At 42.5% G+C, this 23,032-nt stretch overlaps 1 protein-coding gene across 11 annotated transcripts in view; it reads right to left on the reverse strand.

Annotated features, from left to right (window-relative positions):
- MAP4 (microtubule associated protein 4) overlaps window positions 1-23,032 on the reverse strand; it is a 192,089-nt gene that overhangs the window by 36,220 nt on the left and 132,837 nt on the right. For 7 of the 11 annotated variants that reach the window (XM_032412644.1, XM_032412643.1, XM_032412642.1 and 4 more), the window contains exons 5-8: window positions 22,319-22,429; window positions 19,852-19,986; window positions 18,163-19,278; window positions 17,378-17,500 (exon numbers count right to left, since the gene is read on the reverse strand). In XM_032412644.1, coding sequence (XP_032268535.1) covers window positions 17,378-17,500; window positions 18,163-19,278; window positions 19,852-19,986; window positions 22,319-22,429 — 1,485 coding nt within the window. Of the gene's footprint in view, window positions 1-10,446; window positions 15,382-17,377; window positions 17,501-18,162; window positions 19,279-19,851; window positions 19,987-22,318; window positions 22,430-23,032 lie in introns of those variants that run through there. The other 4 variants (XM_032412638.1, XM_032412637.1, XM_032412635.1 and 1 more) reach the window with 2 other exon arrangements.

The following is a 23,032-nucleotide window of genomic DNA, read 5'->3' on the forward strand; positions in this document are numbered from 1 at the left end:
GGGCACAGAAAGGCTTGATGAAGAAATACAGCTGAATCCTGGCCTTCGTATATATATACATTATAAGTAAATGACAGAATTAAGTATATATAATATATGATGAAAATTAAGAAAGTCTGGCAGGAGGCTGTTGTTGCAATGCTGTCCAAACAAGCCAGAGACACATTTTAGAAAATACCTTAGACATCAGGTATGCCTCAACAACCCCATCCACTCAGAAACTAGTCACTCCCTGCCCCCAACAAACATGCGCAGCCTCAATTCACTGACACCTTCTAATTTTGGTTTGTGGGGAAATAAATTAATTTGGCTTGAAGTCAGAAGACCAGGTTTTAAAATCTCTCTGTGCCACTTATAGTTACGATTCCGAGTACTGCACTTAATTGCTCCTAGCTTCAGTTTCTTCTTCCATAAAATGCGGGGAATCTTGAAGGTGGCTTCCGGTCTCTCAGTTTTAACACTCTTACATCTCAATGAGAAGGTTGAAATGTGCATCAAGGAATCACAGGTCTGTTGCTATGTGCAGCTCAGAGGGAATTTAACTTGGGGCTCCAGGGGCCAGTATGTCCGGGAGACCCCACCCCTCCCCATGCGAGGGTGCTGCCTGTTGGAAGAGGCATGACTAGGGGCCGCAGAAGCACGTCTGACGAGACAACTCCGCTCAGTTGGCTGACATATTCTGACGGGGCAGAGAGAACCTAGGTGAAGAACAAGCATGGACACTTGTTCCCTAGAGTCCAGTGATGTTTAATTCTAGCCAGGTTATCCAAACCCTCCCACTGGCACCAACAACAAACAAAACAAACAAAGCTCAGGCAATAACGAGAACTGCCAGTCCCTGGTACCTTCAAATCCCACATATCTTGTCTCAGTGACTCTATCTATAAATAGCAAACTGCAAGTCAGCCAAAGACCAGGAGCAGGAACCAGGAGAATAAAGCCGGCCGGTCACAAAGGAGCACATATTCTGGACCGTAGTTCTTATTGCTTATCAGGACTGTGGTCAGCCTGAAAAAAGACAATGATGTGGCATCTGGCTATTGTACCAAGCAGAGGCCTCAGAGTTATAAGGCTCAAGAGTCAGAGTTTAAGAGGCAATCTGAGGGGTCAGTGGCCAAGAGGTATAAGCCCAGACAGGAAGCCCAGAGTACAGGTGAGTGCCCAAGGCACCATGTCAGCTAGATGCTCAATCTTACACATAAGCTTGGTGTCACCACAGGGTCTGAGCACAATAGGAGAACATAAGGCATAATATGGGGACACCCACAAAATCCACCCCTTGTGTAGGGGTGAAGTAATACAACATAAAAACCATTTAACACAGAGAATGTACCCACTGATGCTAGCTTAAAAAAACCCAACAGGGGCACCTGGGTGGCTCAGTTGGTTGAGCGACTGCCTTCGGCTCAGGTCATGATCTCAGGGCCCTGGGATCGAGCCCCGCATCGGGCTCCCTGCTCGGCGGGAAGCCTGCTTCTCCCTTTCCCACTCCCCCTGCTTGTGTTCCCTCTCTCGCAGTCTCTATGTCAAATAAATAAATAAAATCTTTAAAAAAAATAAAATAAAATAATAAAATAAAATTAAAAACCCCCAACAAAACACTAAGAAAATGTATTCATGTATGAAGTAGGTTTTACCACTTCCAGTAGGGAATTTGATGTGAAATGATAAAGCATAAATCCCTGGACTGGAGAATTACCGCATGAAGTCCCCTCTGACAAAGGTAGGCAAAAATAAACTACCACCACCAAGAAACACCATACAAACCCCAATTTCAATAATTAACAGATAAGAGAAAAAGAAAAGCTAGCTAGCTCTCAAAATCTGAGGAACTGCCTAAAGAAAATAATATTCTATTCTCCCAAGCTCTGAGGACAAGGATCATTTTATTCTATTTTCACATTTTTTTTTTAAGTTTTTATTTGAATCACCCGATGCCCATCACAAGTACCCTCCTTAATCCCCATCACCTGCTTCCTCCATTCCCCCGTAGTTAAGAGTCTGTTTCTTGGTTTGTCTCACTTTTTTTCCCCCTTTGCTCCTTTGTTTTGTTTCTTAAACGGATAAGGATCATTTTATAAAAACAGTACTGCAAGGACAATGAACTATGTGCTACAGGACAGGATCAGAACACTGCAACTCCTCTACCTTCATCTGCTCATTTACAGAAGAGCAAACGGGATCTAGAGGAGGGAAAATGCAGTGGTTTGTCTGAGATCACATGGTGAGTTAATGGAAAAGCCACGTGGAAGATGCCTGGTTTTTAACCACCAGTCTTCCCACACTGCTGAGCAGAACTTCATCTTAGTCACTGGATGCATCTCCTTTTCATCGTTTCTGTTTTGCTCAGTGAAGACAAGTACTATAGGCTTTAATTTACAATACTTATAATTTATCTTCTTATGATCAATTCAAAACTTCCAAATTAATATACAATGTGTATATACGTATGGGTTTAGGGGGCAAAGCAAGCTTGAAATAAAGGAGAAAAAGAAGCAATGCATTTAGTTCTACTGTCTACTTTATACCTTCATCATGATCTTGTTTTGTTTTAATTATGCAAAGAATGAGGAAGGTGCGAGTAACCTCTTCCTTAGCAATCTTCAGTTATGAGTTTCCATTCTCAAGAGAACTTAAGTTCATTGGGAATGCAAGCTGGTACAGCCACTCTGGAAAACAGTATGGAGGTTCCTCAAAAAGTTGAAAATAGAGCTACCATATGATCCAGCAATTGCACTACTGGGTATTTACCCCAAAGATACAAATGTAGGGATCCGAAGGGGTACGTACATCCCGATGTTTATAGCAGCAATGTCCACAATAGCCAAACTATGGAAAGAGCCAAGATGTCCATCGACAGATGAATGGATAAAGAAGACGTGGTATACACACACACACACACACACACACACACACACACACACACACACAATGGAATATTATGCAGCCATCAAAAGGAATGAAATCTTGCCATTTGCAACGACGTGGATGGAACTGGAGGGTATTATGCTGAGCAAAATAAGTCAATCAGAGAAAGACATGTATCATATGACCTCACTGATATGAGGAATTCTTAATCTCAGGAAACAAACTGAGGGTTGCTGGAGTGGGGGGTGGGTGGGAGGGATGGGGTGGCTGGGTGATAGACATTGGGGAGGGTATGTGCTATGGTGAGCACTGTGAATTGTGTAAGACTGATGAATCACAGACCTGTACCTCTGAAACAAATAATACATTATATGTTAAAAAAAAAAAGAAGAAGAAGAAAATAGCAGGAAGGAAAGAATGAAGGGGGGGAAATTGGAGGGGGAGATGAACCATGAGAGACTATGGACTCTGAGAAACAAACTGAGGGTTCTAGAGGGGAGGGGGGTGGGGGGATGGGTTAGCCTGGTGGTGGGTATTAAAGAGGGCACGTACTGCATGGAGCACTGGGTGTTATATGCAAACAATGAATCATGGAACACTACATCAAAAACTAATGATGTAATGTATGGTGATTAACATAATAAAAAAATAAATTAAAAAAACCACTTAAGTTTATGTTATGTTTTTGCATAGTGCCTCAACACTGTGAGCTTCCCTTCATGGGGTTTCTGAATAGGCAGGCAGGTCCTGCTTCAGTAAGAAAAAGTGGAGATCCAGAGACTTTTACACAGGGAAGGGGATAGAGTGGCTATACCAACACATACCAAGGAAGAAATCACACAGAACAAGAATTAATGGGTTTAAAGATTTTCAAATGAGGTGAATGCCACCTGGATCACAAAAGATGGGGAAAACCTAGTACAGAAGAATTAGTAAAATCTGAGGATGGCTCTGTCAGTGCTCTGGTCCGATTCGGAATTAAAGACATAGTTTCACTCGGGAATTCACATTCACCCCCAGGACACAGCTGGAGTAAGAACTCAAACCTCCCCAGCCACTGTGATATTTTTATCAAGTTGGTAGATGAGGAACTTACATGAAGTCTTAAAAGGCTGAGCATGTCCAGGCAAAAATAAATGTACTTAGGAACCAGAAGGCTTCAATTCTAGACTCCGCCGCCACTGGAATTCTTTCCTCTAGGTTCTACTATTCTTACAGAACTCACTTCAATGTCACCTCTGTGAAGTCTCCCAGACCCTCACCCCCAAACTGACTCATTCATGTTTTTACAACATCATACTTGCTCTACTCTGTCTTAGGATTCGGCAACTACACCATAATCTTTTACTTATGTGCCTTTCCCGGGAGCTACTAGGAAGCGAGAAAATGACCAGTCCATTTTTGCCATGGGGGTGCCCAGCACTCGGATACACGTTAAGTAGGATCTTAGAAAAGTTCTCTCAGTGGAAGGATGAGTGGACTCCTTTTATACGGACTCTGTATCATTTGGCCTGACCCTTCCCATCATTAAACTCATTTAGAGAGGTTCCAATTTGGAAGGTCCTTTGGGTTAAAGACTTTTCCGTTCCATTCTGAGTCTGAGGAAAGTGCAGAGATTCCCATGTGTCTGGTCAGTAGGTGGCTTCTAAGGCTCTTTCATCAGACCATATAACGACATGTCTAGCCTCCAAGCGTGTTGGCACAACTGGCAGATGTTTCTGTTTTTGCCTGGGCCTTGAGCGAGTACTCAACGTGTTCAGGGCCTTGGTTTGGTATGTTCCACAACTGGTTTCCCTGCATCTTTCCTATCCGTTACCAAGGCAACGAAGCTACTTTCCAGATTGACCAAATGTTCCCAGTTACTGTCTCCAGGAAACAATTTCTAATAAATTATCACTACAGTGACAGTCGATGATTCTACTGATTACAATGACTGATGACACTCTTTACTAACAAAACCCGAAGGGTACAAAGTTGCAGTCTAAGTTTCTTACCTGGAAGGAAATGATGTTTGTGTTTATATGCACATACTTATATGCAAAAACATTTCAAAGCCATATTTTACTGAATTTCAGACACATTTCTTAGTACATGTTTAACTCAAGAAAACCGTGATTCTCCCTAATTAAGTTTCAAAGATTGGGAAGCAAACAAGATAAAAAAAACTGAAGCTAGAAATCGAACTTCTGTGACTCCTGATAAAGACAAATTGCATACTGGGACCCACAAAATGGAGGCCTGGCTCACATCACAAATCTAAAGTCTAAAAATCTAAGTCTGCACATTTGGAAAACGGCTCACTGTCAAGGAAATCTAACATATACCAATTACAACCCTCCAACTTAGCTTTAGCTAGCTTACCTTACCCTAGAAAATAGGACCTGCTGCTAGCCTTATAAGGAAGTCTCTAACCTCTTAGTCATGCTGTTACGCAGTCCCTCTTGTAATGCTCTATAAAACTCGCTCTTGCCCAAAATCCCTCGGGAAGAGAGCGCCTCTGCTTCTTAGGCACTGTACTTCCCCAATCCATGGATTGTTTTCCTTTGAATAAAGGACATCAAACTCCTTACTAAATTTTATTATTTTTGTCATTTGACACCCTAAAGCATTAAAATGTTTACAGATGAAACGTACCCCAAGAAGTAGGACTTGGAAACTCTAACCCTTTGTTCTTTTAGCATAGTACTGACCCTCCCATAAGCCTCCAGGAAAAAGAAAAGAGAATCATCCAACTAAAATAGGTACCTCCCCATCTCCTCCACCACGAGTCACGAAGTCTAAGATCCTCCGCTTATGGAGGCAACACACCGGCTCCCAGGACCCTTCAAGAGCTTATATTCTTCCTCTCAATCTCATCTCAGAATGTTTCACAGATCTCCCTGCTTTCCAATTTGACTTATATGTCAGTCACTGCAAAATGTTTGCTACTTCTCAAATATTCCATGCACCTATACTTCACTATGCCTTTACACAGTCTGTCCCCTAGAAAGCTTTACTTGCCTTTGCTCTACAAACTCATAGCTCAAATTACAGAACTTTTCTCACTACAGTAAATTATCTGTTTGTGTGTTTATCTCCCCACTCTGGAATCCTTGAGGAGTAGAGAGTGGGTCATTAATCTACCCTTAGAATGTGGGAGTAATGTTACCTGGTGTCTGCTAAATGAATGAATGAACTAAATACTAAAAAGTCCAAATCATGTTGAGTGTCCACTATTTACAGAGCACTAGGCAATGTTTGACAATTACATTTTTGTCTAAACTTAAACAAACTGCCATCATTGCTAAACAATTTAAAAACGAACAATTTCAATCTGCTCACAGCTGAAACGACCTGCTTCAATATCTTAGGTTAAAGTTAAGAGGTAATAAGGGCGGAGGGGCGCCCAGGCAGTCGGTTAAGCGTCTGCCTTCAGCTCAGGTCATGATCTCAGGGTCCTGGGATCAAGCCCCTCATCAGGCTCCTTGCTCAGTGGGGCGCCTGCTTCTCCCTCTCCCTGCCACTCTCCCTGCTTCTACTCTCTCTCTCTGTCAAATAAATAAAATCTTAAAAAATAAATAAAAAAATAAAAATAAATAAATAAAATCTTAAAAAAAATAATAAGGTAAGGGAAATAAAGGGAAATACAATAAAGGGAAGACCTCTTTATTGTCCACTTCATATTTTATTTTATCTTATTATTTTTTTTTAAGATTTTATTTTTCAGTAATCTCTACACCCAATGCGGGGCTCAAATTTACAACCCCCAAATCAAGAGTTGCATGCTCTACCAACTGAGCCAGCCAGGTGCACCTTCATATTTTAAATAAGTAAATATACCTGCAACATCAAAAATCAGAAGCTCAATTGTTTATCGTTTGTTTTCCAAATCTTCCAATATTATTGTCACCAGAAGATAAAAATGACCAGCGAGGGAGTGTGAGGGGAAGAACCTCATTTTAAAGTAGAAAAATTAATATATGCTGGACTCATTTCAAAGAATATTTACATGCTCTGGCTCAAATGAGGCAAACGGTAGCCCAGGATTCTTTGAGGGTTAAAAGAGTTTAAGACAGTGCTGAGCATATAGTAAGTTTCAAAAAATGGTAGCTATTTTTAGTTGTATGACATATAGAATTTCCCATTAAGTTTCTTTAATATACAGCTATTTTTAAAAAAGCCAGAGAATGAGCAGGTAGGTGGGAAGAAAGCAGCAGGAAAAAAGGTATTACCAAACACATACTTCTCCGGTTGTAAAATTGTAGCAAGTTTTAAGATTACAAATGGTTTTTTCATCTGCTGAGCATATTTTATTTATGAAACTGTTAGGATCTGGGGTTTATAAATTACTTCGAGTTTCATGCCAAGAGAACTTCCCACCATAAACTGACATTCCCAGCTGCTGGAAGAAGGGCTCAGGCAAACTAAAGAAAAAGAAATGAAGCCAGAAAAAAGGCGGCCAGGTTCTAACTATGGCAAAGGGAAGGGCCTGTCTATGGGGATCCATGGTGACTGTTGCACTCCCAGGACAACATGCCAAGTGCACTGTCACTCACAGCTCTACCTGGCTGCCAGGGAAGCAACTGGTGTGAAGCGACAGCACACACTTGAGTCCAGTAGAGGGTCGTCCTTTCACACCTGCTCTTCCATTCACAAAAACCAGTCCCACGGGAAGTCCTTTTCTGACAAAGTGAGCTTAGATTTCCCAAAGTCTTACAATCCTCCATGCCTCAGAACATGCAGAATGTTCCATAAACTTGAGAGTGGCATGAAAACATAACAGGAGCGGAAACAGTGAGAGCATATAGTTAGCAATATATTCACTTAGCCTATTTCCAAAGAGGATAAGACTGGCAAAAGAGAATTCATTAGGGGCACCTAAGATAATTCATTTATAATTTTAAAAATGTCATTAGGCAGCATATATATGTAAAGCTCAATACTAGCTGTTACGGGAAACACATGAATAAATCAAACATAGTCTCAGCCTGGAGAATAAAATGCTAGACAGAGCCAAAAGACCTAGACCGCAATCCCAAATTAGCCTCCGATTTAAAATTTATGTCCTCATGATGTGTTTCCATTTCTCTACCTAAAAAAGTACTTAGTTAGTGCTTAGATATTAAAATAAAAAAAATATAATGACCAATTGTCAACCTTCATCTGTTTCTTTTTAAGACCTAAAATTTCTGGAAGGTTCCTCTGAGGCAAGAATGAGAAAAGCACAGGCCTTAGTGTCAGAAAAACTTGGGTTCAAATTCTACCTCTGATATTATACTATCTGCATGACCTTCATGTGGAGAGTTCGCCATTTTCTCATCTGTAAAATGGAGAGAATACTTCATACCATTGTTTTGGTGTGTGTGTATGTATGACGACCTACCTACCTACCTATCGATAGATAACTAGGCACATGGTATTCACTCAACAGATGGTAGTTGCTATTAATCACTGGCAATCTGGGGGGCGGGCAGTTAACACAAATGATCTGAAGTGAAGAACAAAGGAAACATTTAACAAGGCCAGGTCTAGAACCAGTCATGGATTAAACCTCAGAGTCTACATGACCAATGGTATTTTAGTATGAGGGGCCACCTGCCTAGTCTCCTATCAAAAATCACTACACTCCCCATTCCACTCAGTTCCCTGCCTCAGGGTTGCCTGAAGCTCTGTATCTGCACATTCACCTGCTTCCTGGATATCCTGGAAGAAGCCTGACTAGAAATCTGCATGGAAGATCTTCTTACTGGAAGATCTGCATGAAGAAAACATCAAAATACCCCAGTGAGGGAGGAAGGCATGCACACCCGAACATGTGAGGTTACTGAACATGGCACAGTATTCTGTGGCTGGATAGAAAATCTCACCATACAAGACATCACCTCTCCTGAGGATAACCGATACATTTAATGTGATTCAAAGAAAAATGCTGACTGGATTTTTATTTATCTTTTTACAAAACTATACAAGTCAATTCTCAATTTTATATGTAGTAATAAGTGGGCAGAAGAGTCAGGAAAACTCTAAAAAACAGTCATAGGGTGAGAAGTGGGACTAGACCTCTTAGTTAGGACAACATACTATTAAAGCCGCATTATGCTACTGAAGCCTCAGTGGAAAGACCAATGGATCAGACAACGGCAAATACACACAGGAATGCAGAGCCTGGCAAGGGTGGCACTTCGGTAGGAGACAGATTAGACACATGCTGGTAGGCGACCAAGAAATTCTACGTCACATCTCATAAATCACACACACACACACACACACACACACACACACACTTGTCAATTCTACACCGATCAGAGATCCAAAATATGAAAAATTAAAAATAGAAGTTATTTTCATAAACTCAGAGTAGGGATGGATGGATGCTTAACCACTCAGGCGCCCCTAAATTAATTCTCTTTTGCCAATTGTATCCTCTTTGGAAATAGGGAAGTAAATATATTGCTAATTATATGTTCTTTTATAAACTTGGTAATACATAAGGAAGTCACCAAATAAGTAAAACACAAAATAAATCTAAGCCCAGAAACAAATGCTCACCCGTAAGGTCAGCACACACAGTCAGAGGAACACGCAGGAGTGGAGAAAGTAGAGGAGGGCAGTACGGTATGTGCCGAGCGTGAGTGTACCTCTGTGGCCCTATGGGGGACCGAGTGGCAACACCTGTCAAAATTACCAATCCACAGTCTTCAAACCAGAGAGTCTACTCCAGAGTCCTTTTTTATTACACAGATGTGCTAGCACAACTAGGACATTCTGTACATACAAGGACAGTCTATGTACCTTGCTTCTAATAAAGAAAAACTAGGAAACACCTAAATGTCCACCAATAAAGAAGTGGTAAAATACATTAGGTTATATCCACATGATGAAAATGCTATACAGCTATTAAATAAGAATGAGGCCCCCTTCTTTGTACTGATCTGTAAAGACCTTTAAAATGATTGTTAAGTTTACGGGGGCACCTGGGTGGCTCAGATGGTTAAGCATCTGCCTTCGGCTCAGGTGATGATCTCCAGGTCCTGGGATCGAGCCCCGCATCGGGCTCCCAGCTCAGTGGGGAGTCTGCTTCTCCCTCTTCCTTTGCCTCTCCCCCTGCTTGTATACCTTCTCTCTCTCTCTCTCTCTCAGATAAATAAAAATCTTAAAAAAAAAATAACTGTTAAGTTTACAAAGCAAGGCACACACCAGTACGTACAGTAGGTCTCATTTGTATAAAATCCACAAATGTATATGTCATTGCTTCTTTATGCATAAACTCTCTGGAAGGATGTATAAAGACATGCTTAACATTGGGTGCCTCTGGAGAGGGAAATTTGGATGGGGATTGATGGAAGGACACAGACTTACGTTTAAGTGCACACCCCTTCATACCATGGGAATGTACTAACTGATTCAAAATTTCTTTAACAGAGACATAGTGAGAGAGTTAACACAAGCAGGGGGAGTGGGAGAGGTAGAAGCAGACTTCCCACTGAGCAGGGAGCCCGATGCGGGGCTCGATCCCAGGACCCTCGGATCATGACCCGAGCTGAAGGCAGACGCTTAATGACTGAGGCACCCTGAAAAAGAAATTTAACTATTAAAAAAAGTAAATACTGTCCTTAGGGGGAAGGTGTGATAGAGTCATAGAAGAAACAATAACTTTTGCCTGAAATCTACTATTCTCTCCTCAGCCACCCTGCAAGGCTACCCCTAACAACACAATCTCTCTGAGCTTGGCTTGGCCAAGGCAAGGCCTTGAAAGTTCTGAAACTTCTGCTTTGCTTACTCAAACAAATCCTCTAACTACATTTCTTTAGAAATAGTGAGCAAAAAGAAATGGCTAGCATTCAGAAAATTTATGTCACCCTTTGTATCACTGTTCAAACTGAAGAACCAGTCTAAAAACTAATACGAAAGAACTGGATAGAACACTGAAATCCTAACGAAGGCTGGAACGCCCTGTATCTATGACTTCATTTTCTGCCTTGGCAATAGGGTAGCTAATAGAAGAAAGATAAAAACAGAAAAGATGAGAATGTCTTATGCAGATAATGACCTTTAGTATTCTCTACTCACACAGCACGTATTCCTTACTGGGTACAAAATCCATGCAAAGCACAAGCTTTACCCAAAACAAAAAGTCCATATCATGCAGCACATCATCCCCTGACGAAGGCTGTCCAAAACCCTAAGGCCAACTCGTGTTTTTTTGTTTTGTTTTAAATTTCTGGAGTTAGTAGCTGCATCATGCAAGGTGAGAAACAGCATCATCAGAAGGCTGCAAAACCTCAAAGGCTAGGAAACATTTTTTGAAGGTTAGGCTCAGGGAAGCCATGATTAGATGTATACTTTTCAGGAAAAAAAGAAAGAAAACATTTCTAAATCTCGAAGGAAATATATTTCTCAGTCTCATTCCAAGTACTTGACTGAGGAGGTCCAAAAAGGGCAAAAATAGGAAGAATCCCACATCAGCAAGTTTTACAGACTTGTCCAAGGATGCAGACTATGTCACATGGACAAAGACTATGCCCCAACTCCACCCAACGTGCAACTGTGGCCAATGGCTATGAACAGCAAACTGGTAGAAGATGTGGTTGCGTCACTGAGAGATCGTTTCCCACTTCTAGAAACACAGAGTCTGTGCCTAGCAATGCTGGTCGGAAGCTAGTCACCATGTCCTCATATGGGGAAGACCATTTTCATGACTCCAAAAGCAGTTTGGATATTCAGTCCCACCAGCACAAGCTACAAATATATACTGACAAGAAAATAAATCCCACGCATACAGCTGGACCTGAAATGTTTTCTTTCCTCCTGTGAATCCTTATACAAAATAATGATTAAATCTGGCCGTAAGCTTTACACACAGGAGGCACATTTTTTTTTTTAATTAAGAATAGTGGATGGTGATAGACCTTCTGTTAAACAATTCATTGTTTGAAATTCAACTTCCCCTAAAACTCAAGGTTCAGTGCTGGGTAAAAAGGCATGCAACCAAGTCACCAGCCTCCTTAAGCTGGACACAAGGCATGCCTTGGCTGCAGAAAACACGTAATTAGCAGTTACACATTTTCATGCTGACAAACCAACGATTAACAAGGATGATTAGAGTCTGGATGGAACCAAAGCACAAGCTCTTTGCCTTTTGGATGCTGACTCAAAAGCCACAAGCACACACATTTCCCCATGGCAGGGTCATACCGCTGGACTTCAGCTGCTTGGGTCTCTCTCGCTCCTGGACGGTAGACTTTGGCAAAAGTGGAGTAAGGCCTCGGGACTTGGTGGGTCTCATGTAGCCTTTCAAGGGTTCTACCATTCGGCTTTTATCTTCCTTCTTCCCTTCTCCTGGTGCCTTCGGCTCAGACTTTTCGGTCATTTTGTCAGGGGCCTCCGAGATCTTATCTTTGGGTTCTGGGAGTTCCGGATCCTTGGAAGTAGGCACTACGAACTTATCTACCGCCCGCGACGGAGGACCTACAGTTCTGCCGTCTGGGAAATCTGACTGGAATTCTGGTGTTGCCGAGGAAATATGTTCCGATTCAGTGATTTTAGAAGCCAGACTAACTTCTTCCACTTTATTTTTTTCACTTTTTGGAGGCAAAAGGGCCCTATCTACCTCCTTATTCAAACTGTCTGGGTCCTTGGAATCTCGACTGTCAGCATTTTGGTCCTCACAGAAACCGGGCTTTTGTGCTTTGTCTTCCAGTAAGTCAGGGATTTGAACTGGAGCAGAACCTTCCTCAGACTCTTTCTTTTTGTTAACTGAGTGTGTTGGAAAATTATTCATATCTGCACATGCTTCTAGGACTCTGACCTCACCTGGTAGGCTCTGGTCTTCTACTGGCACTCCAGAAAGATGTCCCTTTGCGAGCTCTGTGATTTTTTCTATTGAAGGCTTAGATGCAGCACTGGGCACTGACTCAGATCCTCCCATCACAGGTCCTCCATCCATCCCTGCTTCATTCTTCATGGGATCAGCAAGCTCACCTTTATTCGTAAGACAGTTACCTCCCTGGCTGTTAACTGTTTCTACGGCTGCTGTAAAAGTGAGGGCAACCCCTCCTCCCGTGCTTGCAGAAGGCCTAACAGCGGAGGGGGCCTTGGGTCTTTCCTCACCTGGGACTCCGTCTTTGCTGCAATTATCTACCACTAATAATTTGGATATCTGGGCCGGAGAGGTCTCTTGCCCACTTTCTGCCAAGAGGTTTGGAAAAGAATCACCCTCCTTTACTACTTGAGAAGCAGGAGTGGGCAGTCCTTCACAGGCTGCTGACTCCAGAGCCTCTGGAGGGGCTGACTTATTCATCAACCCTGGGAGTGTTCTGGGGCAGGTAAAAGTGATATTTCTATTTTCGTCCACATAGCCCATTCCTTCAGTTCTGTGGTCCCCTGTGGTTTCCATGGGAACACGTATTTTTGATGCATCTATCCTATTCTCCAGAAGATGCTTCTGGGGAAAACTATTTTTAACCTTTTTACTTTTTCCATCTTTGCTCCTTTCATTTGGTTTGTCAGCATGTCCCTTGGCTGCATCGGTCTTATTCTCTATAGACAGTGCTGAAGGGACAAATCCTGTCCCCTGGATTTGGCCTTGGCAGCTCACATCTGTCACCTTGGTAGCTGGTTCAGTAACAGTGGAGTCCTTGACTATGTTTGTCTTGTTCCCACCAAGAGCCCCAAGCTCAAAAGAATTAACCTCATCATTCCTCCCCTTTCGGTCACCTACTTCCACTGTGGGAATAGCTGATGTACATGGGGACAAAGGATCCTGATTTAAAGGGAAAGCGAGTCCTACATGTTTGTTTTGATGAGGAGTACTCCCAGCATCTCTAGCCTTCCCTACAAAAGGTGGGTTGGGGGTTTCTTCCTTGCTCTCCATTCTAGCAGGCTGTGTGGAATAATTATTTTTGAACTTTTTGTTTTTGCCCTCACTACTCCTTTTTTTAGGCTTTTCAGAAATCCAAGGAGCTGCCTCACTACCCATCCAAGGACACTTTCCTTCCTTGCTCTGGCTACTGACACCCCTATCGACGGCTGCGGCCCCTCTTTCTGTTCTAGCGCTGGAAGTCTGAGCTGTGCCTGACCCATTTCCCAAAGGAATCAACATGTGTGAGGCGCTGGCCCCCCTAGCGTCAGCCGTCTCTGGAGGCTCCCCCATCACCACCCCCTCAATGAGACTCACTATGGTCCCTGGTTGCTTTGAAGAACCCAGCTCCTCACTCTTCTCCCCGGCAGGCGTTCTTTCGGTTTTAGGGGCTGGCTCACTTGGCGCAAGAACAGCTGGGCCGTCCTTCCAGCTGTCCACAAAAAATGGTGGCTCAGATCTTGCTCTTCCCTTCCCAGAACTGGCTCTCACCCTCCCAGAACCTGCCCTTGCCTTTCTGCTTCTGCCATCACCTGCCATTCTCTGAGATGGCTCATTCTCTAGCCCAGGTGTCAGAACTAACATCTCGTCCTGCGGCTGCTTGGAAGCCAAGATGCTCATCTCTTGGCTTGGCTTTGGAAGAGCTTCCTTTGTTAGTTCTTTAACCCCTTCAGAAAACCCTGTCTGTTTGTCTTTCTGCAATTTAGTCACTTTACTTTCATCATTCCCTTCTTTTAGACTACTTCCTAACGAGGTATCTGTTGGCAAAGTGGGCACCAGATCAGGCAATTCTTTTGCTGCTGTGGGTTTTGAATCCCCACCCATGGCCTCTTGGTCCAAGACAGGAGAGCAACCCTCTTTGGGTCTGGTCTCCAAAGGAATTTCTACTTTGTGTGCAGAAACTTCTGTCAAGGGTTCTTTCAGACCAGGTGAGCCTACTGTCTGGCCTTCATCCATAGGGGTCTTCAGGTGGGGTGTAGACTCTGGTTTGCCTTCACCTGGCTGTAGCCATTTCTGGTCCTGGCCCAGTGGTACTGACTTGTTACCACTGACTTTCGCTTCTCTTCCTGGCTTAGGCTGAGAACTTCCTGCAGTTTTCAGGGGTTCTTCCAAAGGACACAAAGGAACGCTGAGACTTTCTGAGACAAAGTTCTCACCTACCAGTTTGGCAGCTCTGGACTCCACTTCACATTCCTTTTTTAAGTTTTCTCTGGACGCCAGTCCATATTCTGTGCCCACTGTGGGAGGCAGGGTGGGGAGAACCCCTGATTTCTCTGGGTCTGCTGCAAAGGGATGACCTTTATGGTCGTCTGCACTGTCGTCATCCCAAGGTCCCCCAGCCCGGGGTTGAGAATATCTCTTTTGCTTTGGTTTCTTCTTTTTTTTCTTCATCATCATTGGTGGGCTTTCTATCTCCCAGGCCTCCCTGCCAAGATCTCGCTTGGGTTCAAGGAAGTCAACATGAGTAGTTTTCCTTTGGTTCCCAGGCTCACCATAAGTAGACGGACCAGAGACCCAACCCAACTCAGACAAAGAGCAGGGGCCCAGGCCGGGATTGAGAGTCTTCCGTGGAGAAGAGCCTCCCAGCAGCTCAGGAGGGACCCTGGCAGGCCTGGGCCGAGTGGACCTGCGATCACTGGGTCTGCACACTTGTTTGCCTTGTGTGGGAGGGGTACCTGTAATACATGAAGTTGGCCAAAATTCCAAAAAACTCCTTGTTATTGTTTCTTTAAAAAAAAAAAAAAAAAGTCCATTTACTGACTCAGTTAAGTTTATTTTCACCAACCCACACACTAATTGATTTAGGAAAACAGTTTTTTTCTAAAGTATTTCTCACTCTTAACTGGAATTAGCAAATTAACAAAGATCATCATCTCAGGTAAAGAAAAAAATTCAGAGATCTTCTAAACCTTCTATAATAAGTAGTGCCTGTAAATCTCATCTGATATTTATATTTGTCATTATTTTTAATAGGTACATAATTCCCAATTCCGCAACAAGATGGTAAGCTCCTATCTCTTTTTGGTGACATTTGTTAATTAACTGAATGAAATATATATGATTTTGGACAGAATTTATAATTCTAAGAGTCTGTCACCAATATTATATTAATTAGTTGTCAGGCTAACCAGATCAACTCTGGGAAACAAAATAGGAGGCCAGACTTATGCTGGGGAGGTGGCGGGGGGGGGGGGCGGTAGAAAAGAAAAAAAGATACTGAATTAGTATTTTGGCCAAAGAAAAATCCTCATCATTCCAGAACCAAAGCCTCCTACTTTGAAAGACAAATGTGTTAGATTTCAATGTTCTGTTCCTAAGTGTACTTCCTGAAAGACAGAAAAATACACATAATGCCCAGTAGGTAGAATGAGAACAATTAGGATAACCACCCTTAGAAAAGTTTCAGGAAATCAACTGCTCCAACCTCCTGTCGCCAAGTCAATGCAGCATGGATTCAAGGTCCTGCAAAGAGTCCCACTAAGAGCAGGTCTAGGACAGCTTTTGTCAAGTCTGACCCAATGAAATGATTTCAGAGAACATTAGAACACTTACATAGCACCGTTTGTTCTTGTTTTTACCCTCCAATGTCCTCCAAATCCTACCCTTGATTTAACACCTCAGGTCAATTACTGCTTCTCTCAAAAAAGTGCTAGGCTTTAGTACTCCACAACATTTATAACATTTAATTTGGCAATTAACCAGCAGCTATTTGGTGCTATCTCTTATACTATTTATTGAATTATTATATAACTCTTTGGTTTCAGAGTTCATGCCTGGCAACTTTCCTCACCATCCAGGCTATGATATAACAACACAAGGGCAAGGACCCAGACTTAAATAACTATATATGCCTCAGCATGGTGTACTTTGTACACGATAAGGACTTGATAAATCTTTATTGATATATTGGTCACTAAAACAACATTTAAAAAGATCGAACTTTATTTAGCTCCTACTTGGGGCTAGACAGTATATAAGCACTACAGAATCTCAGTGACGTAAGTCATGGTCCCTGCCCTCAAGTGCACATTCTAATCAGTCACAGAGAAGTGAGCAGAGAATCATTAAGTTGATAATCATACACACATGCTTTGGGCTTACATCAAAAACACGTAACCTTAAAGTTCACTGAATGACTGAACTCCAAGTTAGAAAGTACCCTGGAGCAGTGCCTCTCCGAGTTCAGTGTATACAAGATTTATCTGGAGAACTTGTTAAAATGCATATGAAGGTCTGAGGTGGAATCCAGGATGATGCATTTCTAACAGGCTCCCAAGCAATAAAGATGCTGTTGGGCCACGAAACACACTGTAACTAGCAAGGGTTTACTAGCAAAGGTTTATAGAACATTTGACCAACATATTCCTCTTATAGCTGAATAAACAGAGAAACAGGAAAGTTAAATAACCTGCCCAAGACCACACAGCACAGAATAGTGGACAGCTGAACTGAGTTAAAATTTAGATGTCTTGAGTTGATGCGATAATTTAAAAATATGTAAGCAGCTGACTTTCTGCCTAAACAAGATAAAAATCTGTCTAAGAAAGAGAATGGACTTCATAAACAATACTGCTAATTAAACCACCACAAAACCAGGGACGTCGACCACCACCAACCCATCGCTCCCAGTCCAAGTGGTTTCAGAGAGTCCACTGTGTTTCTCTCGCTTACCTGAGGTCTCTGAAGGAAGGTCGGAAGGTTGACTACTGAATGGTTTCTTCTGCTCTTGTTTCTCTAACACATAATCCTCATCTGTCGGCAGGTTGGACTTTTGGCCCACGGCTGTGGCTGGATCTAAATGTAACAGTAAAAACCACACAGGTTTTAGAGTAGCACTACTGCAGCTCTTTTTCCACCTTTCAGAAACTGGAAGCAGGAATAGTTTTGGAGGAATGAGAGATGCTCCTCTGAGGGCAGCAGAGAAATGGAGTGGTAGCTGGAAGGTGAAGCTGGGAAACTGTTTTGTTTTAAATGGGAAATATAAATATTTGTATGTTGGTGGGAATGATTCAATGGACAGGGGGAAAAACTGGTGAGTGGCAAGAAAGGAAAGAATGGCTAGGGCATCCTAAAGTAGGGAAGAGGAGGTGGGGTCTAGGGGCAAAATGGAGATCGGCCATAATAAGGAGCAGGCACGGTTTACTGCCAGTAACGGGACTGAGGCAGAGACTAGGGGTACAGTACACAAGTCGGCAGACGAGGTGGCAAAAGTCTGTGAACGTTCTTTTATTGTTGAAATTACCAACAAGGAAAACAGATCAGCAGAGAAATAAGGAGGGAGATGTTGGAAACCGGAGGAGGATGAAGGTGAGAAAGATAGTCTAGGAGAGCAGCAATGTGTGTAGACTTGCAAAATACAGTGTAATTGTCTTTATTTTATCTGGTACGACATTTGTCCCTCACCTTTCTGGTGAGACCCTGGGAGACAGAAATACTGAGTAAACATAAACCCATACCTGGAGAAATGATAAAAGTAGATGCAGCTGACTGCCCCTCATCCTTGAGAGATTTTAACTGGGACTCCTCACTTATTTCTTCCTGTGACCGTGCAGTGTCCATGTCCTTAACTGGAACTGGTGTCACCTCTGTTTCTGAGAGTACTGCAACATCCTTGGCTGGACTCACACTGTTGGCCAGAGTCACCTCTGTCCCAGGGGGCGGAGCCACATCCTTAGCCAGGGTTAACTCTGTTTCTGGAGGCTGAGGCACATCCTTGATCAGGGTTACTTCTGTTTCTGGGGACACAGCCACATTCTCACCCAGGGCCATCTCTGTTTTTGGAGGTGAAACCATGTCCTTGCCCAGGGCCAACTCTGTTTCTTGGGGTGGAGCCACATCCTTGCCTAGGGCCATCTCTGCTTGTGGGGATGGAGCCACGTCCTTCACTAGAGCCTTTTCTGTAACTGGATGTGGAGCCATATCCTTGACTGGGGCCACCTTGGTTTCCGGGGGCAGCGCCACGTCCCCAGTCAGGGCCACCTCTGTCTCTGGGGACAAGGCCACCTCCTTGGCTGGGGATATTTCTGTGGACGATACAACATCCTTAGCCAGTGCCACTTCTATTTCTGAGAGTGATACCACACCCTTGGCTGGGGCCATCTCTCTGTCTGCGGGTGGTACCAGGCCCTCATCTGGGGACACATCCATTTTTATAGGTGGGGCCCTCTCTGTTTCTTTGAATGGTAATACATCCTTGGCTGGGGCTACCTCTGTTTCTGTGGGCAGTACCATGTCCTTGGCTAAAGAGACATCGGTTTCTGTGGACAATACAGCATCCTTAACTGGGGCTTCTTCGGTTTCTCTGGGTAGTACCATGTCCTTGACTAGGGCCATATCCGATTCGATAGGTGACTCCATGTCCTTAGCCAGTGTCACATCTGACTTGGTAGATGGTTCCGTGTCTTTAGCCAATGCCACCTCTGTTTCTGTGGCCTGTGCCATGTCCTTGGCTGGAGACATCTCTGTTTCTCTAGATGGTGCCATGTCAGCAGCCTTCAGTCCCATCATGATTTCCAATGCTTCTGTTGATGCCCTCTCTTCTGCTGATGTCACTTCTACCTCTTCGGCTGGCTCTACGGGAAGTAAGTTGGAAATTTAGGACCCATCATTGTGTGCTTGTAGCTCTGCATTCAAAACTTATTTTCTGAGAGCATAGGAGTATCTAGATTTTGTGACCATAACACCCTAAACAGGACTTAAAAAGCTGTCTAGTTAATGTATTTGTGCCTACTCTCTGATAGTCCCAGTACTGAGAAGAACAGGATACTGAGAGAGTAAAGAGTGGAGAAAGAAAGGAAAAGGAAAGAAAAAAACACAGGTTTAAAAACAACAACAACAACAACAACAACACAGGCACACAATTATTTTAAGAATGGGAACCTGTGGGACATCCAGAAAAAAACCTCCGAGTCCTGAGTATGCACTCAATTAAAAAGGGATTTTCTCTGCCCTCGAACTCCAAGTATTGTATTTCAACCACACCTTCATTCCTTCAGCTGTGAAATCAGTAAAGGAATAAAAGCATTTGTGATAGTTCTGAAATTTTTATCTATACTGCTCTACGCTGCTAAAACTTAAGTCTGATGATTTAAATTGACTAAAATACTATAACCATTAAGTGATAAAGAGGGGTTCTAATAAGTTACCTGCTGTGGGCTGCAGAGGGTGTGTCACGGCCTCTGGGGAAATGAAGGATTCCGAGTATGGAGAGTTTGGGGCTTCCACAGGCCACCCCTGAGGTCCAATACTTGCAGGAGCAAATGTGTCACAGGGAAACAGACCTAATATTGAAAACACAAACAGATTTTTGAAAACTGGGTCAATAATAGGGAGAAAAAGGCATATGATATTTAAAATCAGCTTTATACATCTGCCTTTGGCTCAGGTCATGATCCCAGAGTCCTGGGATCGAGCCCCATGTCGGGCTCCCTGCTTAGCAAGGAGCCTGCTTCTCTCTCTCCCTCTGCCCCTCCCCCTGTTCATGCCTGCTTTCTCTCTAATAAATGAATAAAATCTTCAAAAAAAAGTCAGCTTTATATATATTGCCATAACGACACAGGACCAATGAAAAACAAAGCAAGAAAGTTTTAAAGTAAAAACCATTGATGTTCTTCAGGGTTTTGGCAAATTGTTAACTGACTGTCATGTCATTAGTCAGCATTGATTGGCTACCTTCTACATTGTGTTGTGAAGAGTAAAAATACCAAAGACTGAATGCTAGCACCAATAAATAACACAACTGATACAACATAACACATAGTAAGGAACTGAGAGTCTTGATTTCCTCATCTGTAAAATGAAATCAATGCCTCCCTCTGCAACATTACAACAGTTTTGTGAAAATGCTTTATAAATTAAGAAATAGACAAGTGTTAAGGGATTGTTATTATGCTGTGCTCTAAGACATAATAGGGGATTTACTATCACATGGTCCTTGCCAGCAAGAGTATTACAATTTAGCTAGAGAGGCAAGACAGACATGTATCAAATACTGTATAGTATGGACTAAGTGCTCTAAGAGTTTAAAAACAACCATGAGGACCAGAATAGTCACAGAAGGCTTCAGAGGAGAAGCAAGAGCAGGAAGAGAGGAGAGAGTAGTCAATTTCAAGGATGGAGAACACGGAGCAAAGAAAGGTATGAAAATGCCAATAGGACAAGAATGTTTCTGCGACTACAAAATTAGTTGGATTCAAGTAGATGTTGCGTACCAGAAAGGGAAAACAGGATTAGAACAAACAATGGAAGAAGGACCTGGAAAGCCAGAGAAATTTAGACTTGAAGAGAAAAAAAATAGAGTGTCTTAAGGTCTTAATGAAAATGAGGTGATGAATACAGAACAGGGACCTGGTGACCAAATGAGCAGGTATATTTGGAATGAATTTAAAAGGGAGCAGCCTAGGTATAAAGTGATAGGGGCTTTACATGGGGGAAGGCAGAGGGAGCATAAAGGAAGAGAAGATGCTGTAAAGAAGTCAATGGGACTCAATGACTCACTAAAAGCTGAAAAGCATCGGGAGACTACATAGATAGCATCAAGGTCAACCCATTTAACATCCTTCCCCCTAGAGATCTGCAGTCCAAAGAGAAGCATAAATGCAACATATTATTAGCCATGACCTTTACAAATACAAAATTATAAGCATTGTTGGAAGTGGGACTTATTAGTGATAGGTACTGAAGGAAACCTGAAAGTCACCACCAAAATATGCCTCTTTGACATAAAAATTATTTTGAGCTGAAGGCAAGTAGGGAGCAGTAAACCTAGAAAAACCTCTCCACCTTCTGCTTAAAGGCAGGATATAAATTCTCCACTTCCTGGACCCAGACTCTTATCAGCCCAGAGAGGGCACTAGAGGAATCTGTAGACAAACCTTACTCCATCAGTTCCCTCCCATGCATTTTCTTCCCCCAGTTTGCCACTCATGAAAGCCTAAAACTGCTTTCCTTTGTCCTGTCATTTCTTTACACATTTACTGTTCTTTGTTGAAGATGCTAACCAAAATTCTAAGCTACCGCTTTGAGTCACTTTTCACCCGTATGATGGATGCTGCATGTGTCTCCTGTTAATCTTTTTGTTTTAGAGTCTCAGCTGACAACCTAAGATGGGAGGAAGTAAAGTTTTACCTCCCCCACAGTATCCTGGCCACATTCATGTTAAAAGTTACACAAAACCAGGAATGAGGATACTACTAATTGAGAACTAAGATCTGTTTAATGTTTACTAAGTACCAGATGCTATGAGAAGTGCTTTTACAAAATTTTATTTCATTATCACCACATCTTTAAGGTAGGAACTATTGCTGGCCCCATATTGTAGATAAAGAAATCAAAGTTTAGAGAGGATATAACTTACCCAAGGTAATGAGCTAGTAAAATGTGGAGACGGAATCTGGCCCTATCATATCGTATTCAAGATCTCACAAGAGGAGGTGAGCAGACCCTGAGCACCCCAACTGCTGAATTCTCTCCTGAGCCCAATCTAGATAGAGCCTTGTTACAGCCAGAGCCAAAAAACATGACTTTGCCTAGTGGTTAACTTCAAAGGTGATGGGTAAAAGGCCACATTAATTGTTGGGAGTTAAGCAATAAATCCAGTTGAAGACATCATACCATAACTGTCTTGCAGGGGATCATTTCGTTCTGTAAATGCTGAAGCATTGGTTCCACTGGGGAGAAAGAGAAAATCCTCCAGGCCATCATCATGGTGCATCTTAAAGGGATCTGGAAAAAAGAAATTTAAAACTCATTCCCAGTGAATACAACTAAAAAGATTAGCATTCCTTATCCTATGATGAATATTGATTGGTTACATGTGTCATCAACAGAAGTTAAATAAATTGAGAAAATATGTAACTGAATATGGTAGAGATTACCTTATTCCTTTGTTACAAGTTAAGAATATATAATCTCATATTCTCTAAGATTTGATTATCTGAATCAGCCAACAAATAAAAAACTAAAGGCACAACTAATGCTCAATTCTATAATATGCTAAGAGGTGAAATTACAGATATAATTAAACTCCAATATATACTTAGACATTCATTTTAGGTTCTTAAGAAAAAAAAAAAAAAAGACAGCCAGACAAGTAAAAAAGACATTTTCACCTCATTGGACATCATGAAGAAACCTACTTCTTTTTTTTTTTTTTTTTTTTTTTTAAGATTTATTTATTTATTTATTTGAGAGAGAATGAGAGACAGAGAGCATGAGAGGGAGGAGGGTCAGAGGGAGAAGCAGACTCCCCGCTGAGCAGGGAGCCCGATGCGGGACTCGATCCCGGGACTCCAGGATCATGACCTGAGCCGAAGGCAGTCGCTTAAC

The sequence above is a fragment of the Phoca vitulina genome, unplaced genomic scaffold, assembly GCF_004348235.1.
Source record: "Phoca vitulina isolate PV1807 unplaced genomic scaffold, GSC_HSeal_1.0 scaffold13, whole genome shotgun sequence".
Taxonomy (NCBI): Eukaryota; Metazoa; Chordata; class Mammalia; order Carnivora; family Phocidae; genus Phoca; species Phoca vitulina.